The sequence below is a fragment of the Symphalangus syndactylus genome, chromosome 9 (genome assembly GCF_028878055.3).
Source record: "Symphalangus syndactylus isolate Jambi chromosome 9, NHGRI_mSymSyn1-v2.1_pri, whole genome shotgun sequence".
Lineage (NCBI taxonomy): Eukaryota > Metazoa > Chordata > Mammalia > Primates > Hylobatidae > Symphalangus > Symphalangus syndactylus.
The window spans coordinates 47,079,694-47,092,219 of NC_072431.2; the positions used below are offsets into that span (position 1 = coordinate 47,079,694).

Here is a 12,526-nt window from a genome sequence, read left to right on the forward strand (position 1 = left end):
CCATTGAATTGAATGTGAGTTATGAGACAAAGACATCAAGAAACATGCCAAGCTTTGGGCCTGAACAAGTGGGCAAATGCTATTTCTATTTACCAGGAACAACAGTCTTGAGTTCTCGCATGTTGATAATTGTATCTGTGGCTGCTATACTTGAAAATCACTTTGATAGATCTAAAATCCATGGCTGACCAAACTTGAATACCTTTTAAATGTTATTCCATTTACTTCCAGAGTAAAGGATTCCTTTGAAAACTCTGATGACAATCTGGGATTTTCCGCCCTTAATTTTTACAAGTATCTATTTCCCTGGAAGCCAAACTGATTTTTTTTCTCTGAAGTTTTGGAGATTTACTACAATGCATCTTGACATTACTCATTATGGATCACTCTCGCAGGGATGTAGTGTCCCTTTTCACATTATCTTTTTAATTTTATTTTCAGAAAAGTTTCCTGGAATTATAGTTATTATATTATTTTTCGAGACAGAGTCTCACTCTGTCGCCCAGGCTGGAGTGCAGTGGTGGCAATTCTTCTGCCTCAGCTTCCCAAGTAGCTGGGATTACAGGCACCCACCATCACACCTGGTCAATGTCTTTTTTTTTTTTTTTTTTTTTTTTTAGAAGAGATGGGGTTACATCATATTGGTCAGGCTGGTCTCAAACTCTTGACCTCAGGTAATCCACCAGCCTCATCCTCCCAAGGTGCTGGGATTACAGGTGTGAGCCACTGCACCCTGCCTATAGTTATTAATGTTCATTTTATTTCATTGGTTTTTCTCTTTAGGAAATCCTAATATTTTGGGTCTTGTTGCTTATCTTCTATATGTGTCACTTTCAATTGAACAATTTAGTTTCTAATTTTTTTTTTAGTTGCTCCTTTTTCTTTTCTAAAATTCTTATGGCATACTCTCTTGGTATTACAAGTTTGGCCTTCATTTCGGAAATGATTTAGTCTTTGATTTCTAATTCCTTCCTGCATTATAGTCACGCATTTCAGTTTTTCTAAATTTGATTTATGTTGTTCTCTTCTATATTCTATCATTTAGGGCATTTATTTTAGCATCTTTTGAAATATTAGATTACACTTTTCCTCTGTCTTATGAGCATAATGTACTTGTGTGCTTGCATTGTTTGCAGAGATACCATTCTACTTCTTACTATCTTTTTCTTACATCAGTCATGCTTTTCTAGTTTTTCTCTCTTCCTTTTGTTCTTCCTTCTTTCCTTTTTTGCATAAGATCAATTTTCCTAGTCTTTTAAGGGGAAACGGTTAATCAAAAGACCATTTCTAATTTCACAAATATAGAACACCTTTTTCCTGTAGTTTCTGAAGTGTTAAAAAAAATTACCCTTCTATTTCTTGAGACCTCCTGACCCCATTTACCTCACCCATTTTAATCTGGACCATTCATTTCCTTTTCCTTCCACTCTAGTTGGGCTTTATTCCCTGAAGTGTCTTCTGAGAAGGAGCTTCAGCTAGTGAGTTTCAAGAATTCACAGACTGCAAACTGTTCAGACCTTTCAGATATTAGAGAGAAGTTTTTTTGCTCACCTGCAAAGTACTTCTCCCATTTTCAGCTACTATTATCCAATTGGCCTGAAACAATTTCTCATGAGTATCTATTAGAAAATTGGGTGTTATCCTGACCTCATTTCCATCAAATACCTCATTGCTTTCCTCTGTTGTCTCCTGCAAAAATTGTAGTTATCATGTGGGTCATGACAATGTCAGCTCATATTTGAGGATTTGTGAGAACACTTTGCCACCTAAATTTGTTGTCAAAATTGTTTATCATTTTTTTAAGTTTTGCTGTCCTAGTCGTTTTCTGTTTTAATGGGAAAATTCAGAGATTCACACATTATGTCATTGCTGCCACCAATTTTTCCAGAATTCCAGAATAGACTTATCTTGGGGACTGCATGAAAAGAAGCCTATCCTATTTCTGGCACATTCTAACTATTTCACATTCAATGTGGTTTTGTAGTTTGTGGATGTGTAATATTACTTGTCCTTCAGAATGTAGCAGGTGCTAAGTGGATACAAAATAGGAACTGAAGTCAAGTCTGGCTGGATGTAGATCTGGGAGAATAGCAATAGACAGGAGTCAATGGTTTAGGAAACCTGCCACAGGGAGAAAAGAGAGACAACCACTACACCACCTCCAATATGATGATAATAATAATATAAATTAGAAACTATTTGAATTGTATGTGCCAACCTATTACTCCCGTTTTACAAACAAAAACATTAAGATACAGAGAGGTTAACTAATTTGCCAAAACAAAATGTAAAGGTATTCTATTGAGTCTGGGAATTGCCAGTCCTGACTTCCAGACAGGCAGGCAGTGTTTGTTAGAAAGGAGGCCTGGAAGGAGCAAGGGAGGACTCAGTTCTGCTTGAACAGAGGTTATCTAGACAACAGGTGAAGACACATGAAACAAGATACACAAAGGCAACCTGGTATTAGGCCTGGGGGACCAAGTCAAAAAGCCTAAAAAACAAAGTATTCTTTATGCTTAGTGCCATCCTGATGAGCTGAGGTCAGGCAAATAATTTCTGTCTATATCCAGGGTGACCTGAGAGATTAGCAGTGTGGAGGACAGAGTGTCAGGAAATCAGGATATCAATTGTCATCTTAAAAAAATAAGAGGGACATATCACCTGAGATAGAGATAATATCTGAAAGGTTTTTTTTCGTTTTTGTTTTTTTGAGATGGAGTCCAGCTCTGTCACCCAGGCTGGGGTGCAGCAGTGTGATCTCGGCTCACTGCAACCTCCAACTCCCAGGTTCAAGTGATTTTCATGTCTCAGTCTCTCAAGTAGCTGGGACTACAGGCATAGAATTCCATCACAACTGGCTAATTTTTGTATTTGTAGTAGAAATGGGGTTTTACTATGTTGGCCAGACTGGTCTCAAACTCCCAATCTCAAGTGATGCGCCCGCCTCGGCCTCCCAAAGTGCTGGGTTACAGGCGTAAGCCACCATGCCTGGTCTAAAATCTGAAAAGTTTTTATCACTGAGCCTATAATATTCAGATTTTTTTTTAAAGCCATGCACACCTAGGGGGCAGATAGAAGCACATAAATTGTTCCCGAGTGAGTGAGCCCAACCCTGTAGGCATCTGCTATATTGTCTTCAAAATACAAAAACGGTCACTGGTGTTTTCTAACAATTCTCAACAAACAAATCTTAACATGTATCTCAATACTAGCATATGGGAGAGTTGAAACTATGGATCTCATCTTTTGAGATGTAAAGGATAATCAACTTTAAGATGATCATGTATAATTTTAAAATCAGAACTTTTCTAAGAACACCTTGAGACCTCATATACATACTCACAAAGAATGTTGCTCAAGGGAAGAAGTGAAATTTCAGAAAAGATGCAATTTTGTCACTGGTACTGTAATTACCTGACAGTAACAATGGCTTGGTCATGTCATTAATCCTGAGAAAAATCAAAGCAACCAACAACTAAGAACTTTATCAATTAAAAATTCTTTACAAAGTCTCTTCTAGAACTTGAATCAAAATAGTAGCACACACTGGTAGCTCTAAGATCTGGTAAACTCTTTTGATTCATTCTTTATGTTATGGTAGAGCTCTGCATGTATGGCACAAGGCCAAGATAGTTTTAACTTTAATTGGCTGTCTGCTTTGAGATTTCTATGTTTACACATAATCTTTTATTGCTTGAAAACAATTCTTAATGACATAAACTTGAGGGCATTTTTCCCACTTGTGTTCTGATGTTTGAAATCAGCAGGACTTTTTCTAAATGTTTCTGTGCATTGCAGCATCATTGGTAATGTTCTTATCACTTATACAATTTGTTCATTAGCTTTTGCTCCCTCTGCTGGAATGTAAAAGCAAGTAGCAATGAGAATTCCATTTCTAAAAGAGAGATATATACTGCCCACGCCCCCACCACCAATCTTTGCATTTTAAAAACTCATAGAAAATCCATTCTAAAGACAGTCTAAACTTAAACTAGCATTATTTTACTTTAATTACCCCAACATATATGTTTATCCTTCAACTGCATGTTACTTTTTATCATTATTTTACAAATGTCAACCTCATTTGTTTTCTCTTTTCTTTGTAAAGACGGAAATAAGCACATTTGCGGTGAATTCCAGAGCTTAATATTTCCATAATATGATTGCTCTTGTGGATATGCGTTTAAAGTATATTTTCTATTTAATCTATTTGTGAATAAATCAGAAAGATGAGAACAAAATCTGTATACTGAAACAATTCAAGTTGACTTCACTTATGCAGAACTGGATTTAGAAGGTCCTTGATTAATGACTGTGAGATTCAAAAATTATTATTATCTGATATCTGAAATCCCTTCCCCCCCAAAAGTAAACAACATAGAAAAATAAACAATTTATTTGGTGGATAACAAAAACAGTGACAACCAAAATCCTGAGAACTGAATAAATGCCAAACTGGCATATAGTTTGTTGCAGCTGTTTGTGCCAAAACACATTTAAGTAATAAAATTAGAATGAATTTTAGTTTATTAGAAATATGAAGTTAAAAAAATACAATATTTTCAGGTAATAAAAATAGCTCGCTTTGTTCGAGGTGAGTTACCTAGCCCAACATCCTTTAAGGTAGCCATCCAATAAAGGGTGACATATTCTCCTTATACATACACATATTCAGAAACCCCGGGATAAAAATTAGCAACTGAGTACCCAAGAATTTTGGAAATAAAATGAACAGAAAAATGTCCGCACTTACGTAAGTCACCTAAAATAAGGCTTTCTTGCTGGTCATCCTATTAAAGGGCCAAGAAGACTGTGAATCTATAAATAGATCTGATTACCAACAGAAAGGGTAAACTTTTAAGCGTTTTAGCTTCTGCATTTGGCAGTAACTGATTTTACCCTTAATCTCTGCAGCCTAGCAGCTTCATGGATGTCTGTCTTCCGTTACGTAAATTTGCTCTTCGGCAATATTTAAGGAATACAATACCAATATATGCAAGAACTTTAACTACTTACTATGGCTAAAGGATACAAGAGGAAAAAGAAATCCTGAGGTTAAGTACACAATACAAAATGCATAAGCTAATGTCAAAACATCTTCAAAGCAACACGCAAATGCAAATTTTAAGCACCAGGAGTTGTCACTTGGCTCCTGAAATCCTCATCTCCTTCATTTGCCCTCAGATTGTGTTCAATTTTAGTTCACAATGTATTTTTTTTTTTTTTCAGAAAGCCTGTCATAACCCAAAAATTTGGGCTGAGACATTCTATTTTAGAATGCCATTTCTTTCAATCTTACACTTAAATTTACAAGATCAGAACCCAGCATGTTAAATCTACATAAGCTTCAGGGCTAGTTAAGAGAGAATTTAATGCTGCAAAGAGCTCAACTTCCTTATTCCATTATGATCTGCTTACTGAGTCTAAAAGACACATGCTTCATTAACTTACTTAAAGGTTTTAGTTCAAAGCAATTGCACAGCTTTTAACTTCCCATTGGAAACTGCATGTAATTCATGGGCTGGATAAAGTAATATTTCAATTACTTGAGTAAGATGCAAACATAAAATAAATTAAGATGCAGATATCTGATATCAATAACTATTGACTTGGTGATGGTATATAATAGAGAAACTGAATACCATATTTGCCTTTATATATTCCAATACAGCAAGGAAAGTTATAAAAAGAAATTGACAAGGAAACATTTATATTCACCAATACACAGCAATATTAGACTTTGAAAAACATTGAAGTTAAAAATATATAAATTGTTAAAGCCATACAATTTCATTTCAAATTCAGTGAGAAGTACAAATGAATATACTGCAAAGAAATATTGTTCTTGTTTTGATGGCAAGTAGCTTGAACACCTGATATTGCTTTGGGACTCTAATTATTTAAGAGAAAGTGCCTTACACATAAGGAAAGATATCTTTTTACATTTTTCCAATAAAGGTTAATAACAGGCAGTAAGAAGGAAAAAGCTTTAGTAAATGACTGTTGTTCATTAACAGTTCAACTCTAACTCATTATCAAAATGTCCATCTTAAATTATGTATACAGGGCCATGCAAAATTGAATTGGGAGGTAGTGCTTGGTGAATTTGTCCTTCTGTTTCCATGGAAACAGATGCTGGATTGCATTTCTTTAAGGCTAGTTTTAAAGTGGAAAACTACAGTACATTAATACTCCAGAAACCACAGAACTTAATTTATCTCTTAAATGTATCAGGTTTTTTAAACAGCCGTTATACCATATAACCCATGCAGGGCATCTTTTACTTCTACTGAATTTCTTTACCTGTTTGATTCTCTCTTGCCCTACCCACCTCCACATCCCTTTTTTGGTAGAAAGGCTTAAGAGTAAAGGTCTTTCCTTATTTGACTTTGTATTTTCAACATATAACAAAAGGTTTAGTTTGATGTGGTCTGAACGCCTTTATCCAAAACTCATGGTGAAATCTAATCCCCACTGTAGTGGTATTAAGAGGTGCAGCCAAGACCACCAGTGGCGCAAGAGGTAACATGTCTAACTATGAATCAGAAGATTCAAGAGGTAGAGCCGTTTGGGAAATGTATAAGTCACGAGGGCTTCATCCTTATGAATGGGATTAGTGCCCTTATAAAAGAGGTTGAAGGGAGCTGTCTTGCCGCTTTGTTCATGTGAGGATATATCATTTGCCTCTTTTTCCATATGAGGACTTAGCGACAATGTGCCATCCTGGAAGCCTTTACCAGACACTAGATCGGCTTGATCTTGGACTTCCTAATCTCTAGAACTGTGAGAAATAAATTTATATTATTTATAAATTACCCAATCTAACGTATTTTGGTAAAGCAGCCCTAATGGACTAAGACATAGTTCAAGTTCTTTTTTTATTTTTATTAAATAGAGAAGGGTTCTCACTATGTTACTCAGCTGTTCTTGAACTCCTGGGCTCAAGCCATACTACTGCCTCAGCCACTTGAATAGCTGTGACCACAGGCACATGCCAACACACTCAGCTTCATGTTCTTATTTAATAAAAACATTTTGAATGATTAAAATATAATAAAATCATCTATTTCTCCTTCTAGCTATAAGAAAAAGTGAGCCTTAGTGTTGGACTAGCACGTAATTTATCCTAATTTCAATAGTTAACTAGCTGTGTGACCTATAGGCCATGCACATAAACTTCCTGTGTGTCAGTTTCCTTATTAACCCTGTGATAATAAAACCCAAGTCATGAAAGTTGTTCTAATTTCTACATAATTCATCTAAGGCACCTAGAATAACTGTTGGCATAGGAAATCAATGAATGGTAGCTGTAACAATTATAACTGTAACTACTGGTGTGCTACTATTCTTGCCAGGCGTTGGGCTGGATGTTTTATGTCTTCAGTCATCACTATAACCCAGTATTATTATCTTTATTCTGTTGACAGAGGTAGTAGAGAGGATACTTAATGCCACTTGAAATGAAAGCTGTAAGGCTAGGATTTGAACCCTCCTATGCTTGACTTCAGGGGCTGGAATATTTTCAATACACCATACCACCTCTTTTAGATGCTATGAAAGGCTCAATTCCTCTCTTTAAAATCTTTTCCTAAAGTATTTCTACAGATTAAAATATGGTCACCTGGCCCATTGTAGAAGATAGCTAATTTGAAATCAGTAGTTTGTACAAAGGAATTTGCCCACACTATATGTTATTTTTACATTTTAGAATGTGAATTAGGTTTCCTTGATGTAGTACAGGACAGCATAAAATTCGATTTTTAACTTGGAAGTAAACACCTAGTTCTGTTACAGAGCCCTGAGTCTTTCTCAGGAGTCACCTTGGTGGCCCCAGAGAATTTCCAAAAGTCCTCTTTGCTCATTTCTGTCCTGTTACAGCCCTTGGTCATTCCTCCTTTTAGAAAAAGGAATCGATGTTTACTAATGATTTGGGTCCACTGACAACAGTGACAGAAACATTTTATAATAAGAATAGAAAAACTCCTTTCTTCTGAGGATATAGTCGGGTTCATGAAAGTTCAAACAAATTTTCAATAAAGTGATAAGGGTATTAGATACTTTATCAGAGATCTTCAGTGATTTATAATAACTAACATGCCAGGACTGTTCTATTTTAAAAAGCACTGTAGTATATTTTCTGCATTAAATATAAATCCCTGTGAGATCAGTGCCAACATGAGGATGTTACATATTTGAAAATGATAGCAACAATACCCCCTTCTCCAATAAAAACAAACAAAAAAATACTTTGAGGCACAGGACTAAATGACTAGTCTAAAGTCATACACTTAGAAAGTGGTAAAATCAATGTTATTACCATGAAATTTTTCACTACATTATTCAGATGAAAGTTAAATATATGTAAATCAAGCTCTATAGAGAGATATTTACATGGCTAATGAGGAATTGGAGACTTGGACAATAAGGCATGAATATAGCACTTAAATCAGTCATTAAAAACGATTCAGCTAGGGCTCCAGTCACCTCAAGTATTTTTTCCTTTCATTTTTTCTAGTTAATTGTAAGTAAGGTATGTCTATAAAGTTACAGAGCGTTAAGGCAGATGACCCAAAAAAGTATTAGATTGAACCATATACATTTCCAGATATGCTACCATTATGATCTACAACAATGGCACTTTAAATCTAAGAACATGTTTACTTGATCATTATTTCCTAAGTGCATATTTATTTATTTATTTATTTATTTTTTGATGGTGTCTCACTCTGTCGCCCAGGCTGGAGTGCAGTGGCGCGATCTCAGCTCACTGCAAGCTCCGCTTCCTGGGTTCACACCATTCTCCTGCCTCAGCCTCCCAAATAGCTGGGACTACAGGCACCCGCCACCACGCCTGGCTAATTTTTTTTTGTATTTTTCGTAGAGACGGGGTTTCACTGTGTTAGCCAGGATGGTCTCAATCTCCTGACCTCGTGATCCGCCTGCCTCGGCCTCCCAAAGTGCTGGGATTACAGGCGTGAGCCACCGTTCCTGGCCTATTTACTGCTCTTGAAATGCTTTAATCACAACCAATATTAAGATAGCTTTGATTCCTATTCAGTGGAAAATTATGAATATGGAGGATATAATTCATAAAGGAAATATAATTCTTGTTTTGACCAATTGAGATATATATGATATATAGGAATATATTATATATAATCATCAATCTATGAGATGCATACAGGAATATATTATATATAATTATCTATAGTATGAACATGTTATATATATATTATACATACATTATATACGTTTGTACAGTTATAATGAAGTCATTTTTGTATTTCAAGATAAAATAAATATGTAGAAAAGAATGGTGCAGATCAATGGTTCTCAGAGTGTCTACAAAGTCAATACCACTTTTGTTATAGTACCAAGGTATTACTTGCAGTTTTCACTTTCACATTCTCCTGAGTGTACAAGAGTTTTCTAGAGGCTATTGTAATAGACTGCCTTGTATTGCAGCAATAGATGGAATACTGAAGCACATATGACAATCCAGCTATCTTCTATTTAGCCAGACATTAATGCAATTTACAAAAATATAATCAATGGTACTCTCTTATCATTACTTGATTTTGCTTGGAAAAAATATATTGACTTTTCAAAAATATGTTATTTACATTAACATGTAATTGTTTATTATATAATGTTTAATTAGTAAAAAATGGGTTTTAAAGTTCTCAGTTTTAATTTAAATACAGTAAATATTAATAATAGTTGTAACCCACATGAACAAAAGGTGTTTGGGGTACACAGTAAATTTTAAGAGTGTAAATGACCAAAAGCTTTAGAAGTGTTGAAAAAAAATTTTTTTGTTCAATCTTAAAATTTCTGCTCATTTTTATGATTCCTTATGATGAAGACTTTAAGGTCCTTGAAATATGAGAAGTTATTTAAAATAGATCTAATTAAAAATCCCTTACGGCATTTTCATAACAAATACTGAGCTCCTTAGATATTGCTCCATTTGCAAAATGCATTTATAACTTAACCAAAATAAATAATTCATACCTCACCAAGTGAGTAATAACGTCTCGGGATCTGGGAGTCCGGATAGATGTTTTCTAGGTACCAAGAAAAGGGCTTACACTTCAGATTTTCTCTTAGTGTTTTTCTGACTGACACATCTCCATAATCCACTTTGACAACACCTGGAATTTTTCAGAGAAACACAAATCAGTTTGTGCTATTTTTGTTTTAGTACTGTTTTACTCCATTTACTTTGTTATCAGTTTTTTTCTTTATAATTCCAGCAAATTCAATTGCTTATGCAGCTGCTACTATACTGGATTTTTACTACCATCGAATTCGTACATTAAATAGATATAAATAGCACTTCTCCCATTGGTTATGACTTTTCAAATGCAAATATTTATCACCAAGTACTTGTACTACTTAGGTTGAATAATTTATTAACTAAGTGTAAATTGGCATTTAGTATCTCATAATCAAAGCTTTACTGAGCTGTGTAATATGTCTGCTTCTCCTCAATAAAAAATTCTAGTAGCACCATTGTTTTTGTTAATATTCATACTTTCCCTATAGAGTCACTTACTCACCACCTGTAGATTTTATAAGAAATTTATATGAAATAATTCACATAATAGACCGTACATGTGTTCTTTTTCTTCAACTTCTATCTAGTTACCATAAACTTAATTTTTTATTGATTTATTGTGTTATTCTAAGCTACCATTGTCCTTGAAAAAGTTAGTAAGTATGTAAGTGTAAAGAAACAAACAAATGAACAGGAATATATTCAAGTGTATATAGGAAAAATGGTTAATTTTGTTTCACAGAATATTTGACATTTAAACGAATATTTCCACTGAAAATCATAAAAGAATGTTTTGTAGTTGAGAAATAACAATGCTAATTTTTATATAAAATTTTATTACAGCTTGGTTTGCTCCTTAATATTAAAATTGGCATTTGATTGAAATAACTAATAACTGTGACAAGACAGCAATTATTTCTTAGATTATTCTGAAAATACTTCAATGTTTAACTCTCTTCTTTAAGGCCACTATGCAACATGCTGGCACAAAATGGCCTAGTATTTAGGACATTCTATCCCAACCAAGTAACAAAGCCAATAAATTGTTCTCTAAAATAGAGCAAGTGTTTAGACAATCTAAATGTCTTTAACTAATGCCATTACCAGACCACTATTTTCCAAAGCAGCAACACTCTCAAAACTCATCATTCACTAGCTCCAACCACCTTGTCTCTTCAGAATTTTTGTTTTTTCAAAATTAAACGTCACAGTGTTATTAGAAAGCATTCTGATGCTGAAGTAGCCAAACCATTTCCTTCCAAGAGAAAATACCGATTTTCCTAGCTGGTGTTTGGACAGAAAACAACAAGGTCTTTGGGCTTTTTAAACAGCTAAATATTTGCTTTTGAAATAATTCTATTCAGAACTTCCAAACCGGAATGCAACCTTCAAAATAAGAGGCTCAAAACAATTTAGTATTTACAAAAAAAATCACTAGAAGAATTTCTCATTAAGTATTATTACAATTGAAATAATTGAATACATTGTCCTCAAAGTCATACAAAGAGATGTCATTGTGCCTGGTGGGGAGGCAAAACACTGTATCTTCAGAGGACTGAATTCAACAGTCAATTTTACTGTTCTTTTTTTTTTTCTTTTTATTATTATTATTATACTTTAAGTTTTAGGGTACATGTGCACAATGTGCAGGTTTGTTACATATGTATCCATGTGCTATGTTGGTGTCCTGCACCCATTAACTCGTCATTTAGCATTAGGTATATCTCCTAATGCTGTCCCTCCCCAGGCCCCCATCCCACAACAGTCCCCGGAGTGTGATGTTCCCCTTCCTGTGTCCATGTTCTCATGGTTCAATTCCCACCTATGAGTGAGAACATGCGGTGTTTGGATTTTTGGCCTTGCGATAGTTTACTGAGAATGATGTTTTCCAGTTTCATCCATGTCCCTACAAAGGACATGAACTCATCATTTTTTATGGCTGCATAGTATTCCATGGTGTATATGTGCCACATTTTCTTAATCTAGTCTATCGTTGTTGGACATTTGGGTTGGTTCCAAGTCTTTGCTATTGTGAATAGTGCTGCAATAAACATATTTGTTCACGTGTCTTTATAGCAGCATGATTTATAGTCCTTTGGGTATATACCCAGTAATGGGATGGCTGGGTCAAATGGTATTTCTAGTTCTAGATCCCTGAGGAATTGCCACACTGACTTCCACAATGGTTGAACTAGTTTACAGTCTCACCAACTGTGTAAAAGTATTCCTATTTCTCCACATCCTCTCCAGCACCTGTTGGTTCCTGACTTTTTAATGATCGCCATTCTAACTGGTGTGAGATGGTATCTCATTGTGGTTTTGATTTGCCTTTCTCTGATGGCCAGTGATGATGAGCATTTTTTCATGTGTTTTTTGGCTGCACAAATGTCTTCTTTCGAGAAGCGTCTGTTCATGTCCTTTGCCCACTTTTTGATGTGGTTGTTTTCTTTCTTGTAAATTTGTTTG

At 34.9% G+C, this 12,526-nt stretch overlaps 1 protein-coding gene across 13 annotated transcripts in view; it reads right to left on the bottom strand.

The window, feature by feature from the left end:
• Nucleotides 1–12,526, bottom strand: part of GALNT13 (polypeptide N-acetylgalactosaminyltransferase 13) — a 613,915-nt gene that overhangs the window by 55,252 nt on the left and 546,137 nt on the right. For 10 of the 13 annotated variants that reach the window (XM_063646025.1, XM_063646023.1, XM_055292088.2 and 7 more), the window contains exon 10: nt 10,015–10,154. The exons of 2 other annotated variants lie outside the window; for them this stretch is intronic. In XM_063646025.1, coding sequence (XP_063502095.1) covers nt 10,015–10,154 — 140 coding nt within the window. The remainder of the gene's footprint in view (nt 1–10,014; nt 10,155–12,526) is intronic. One more of the 13 variants, XR_010122466.1, reaches the window with a different exon arrangement.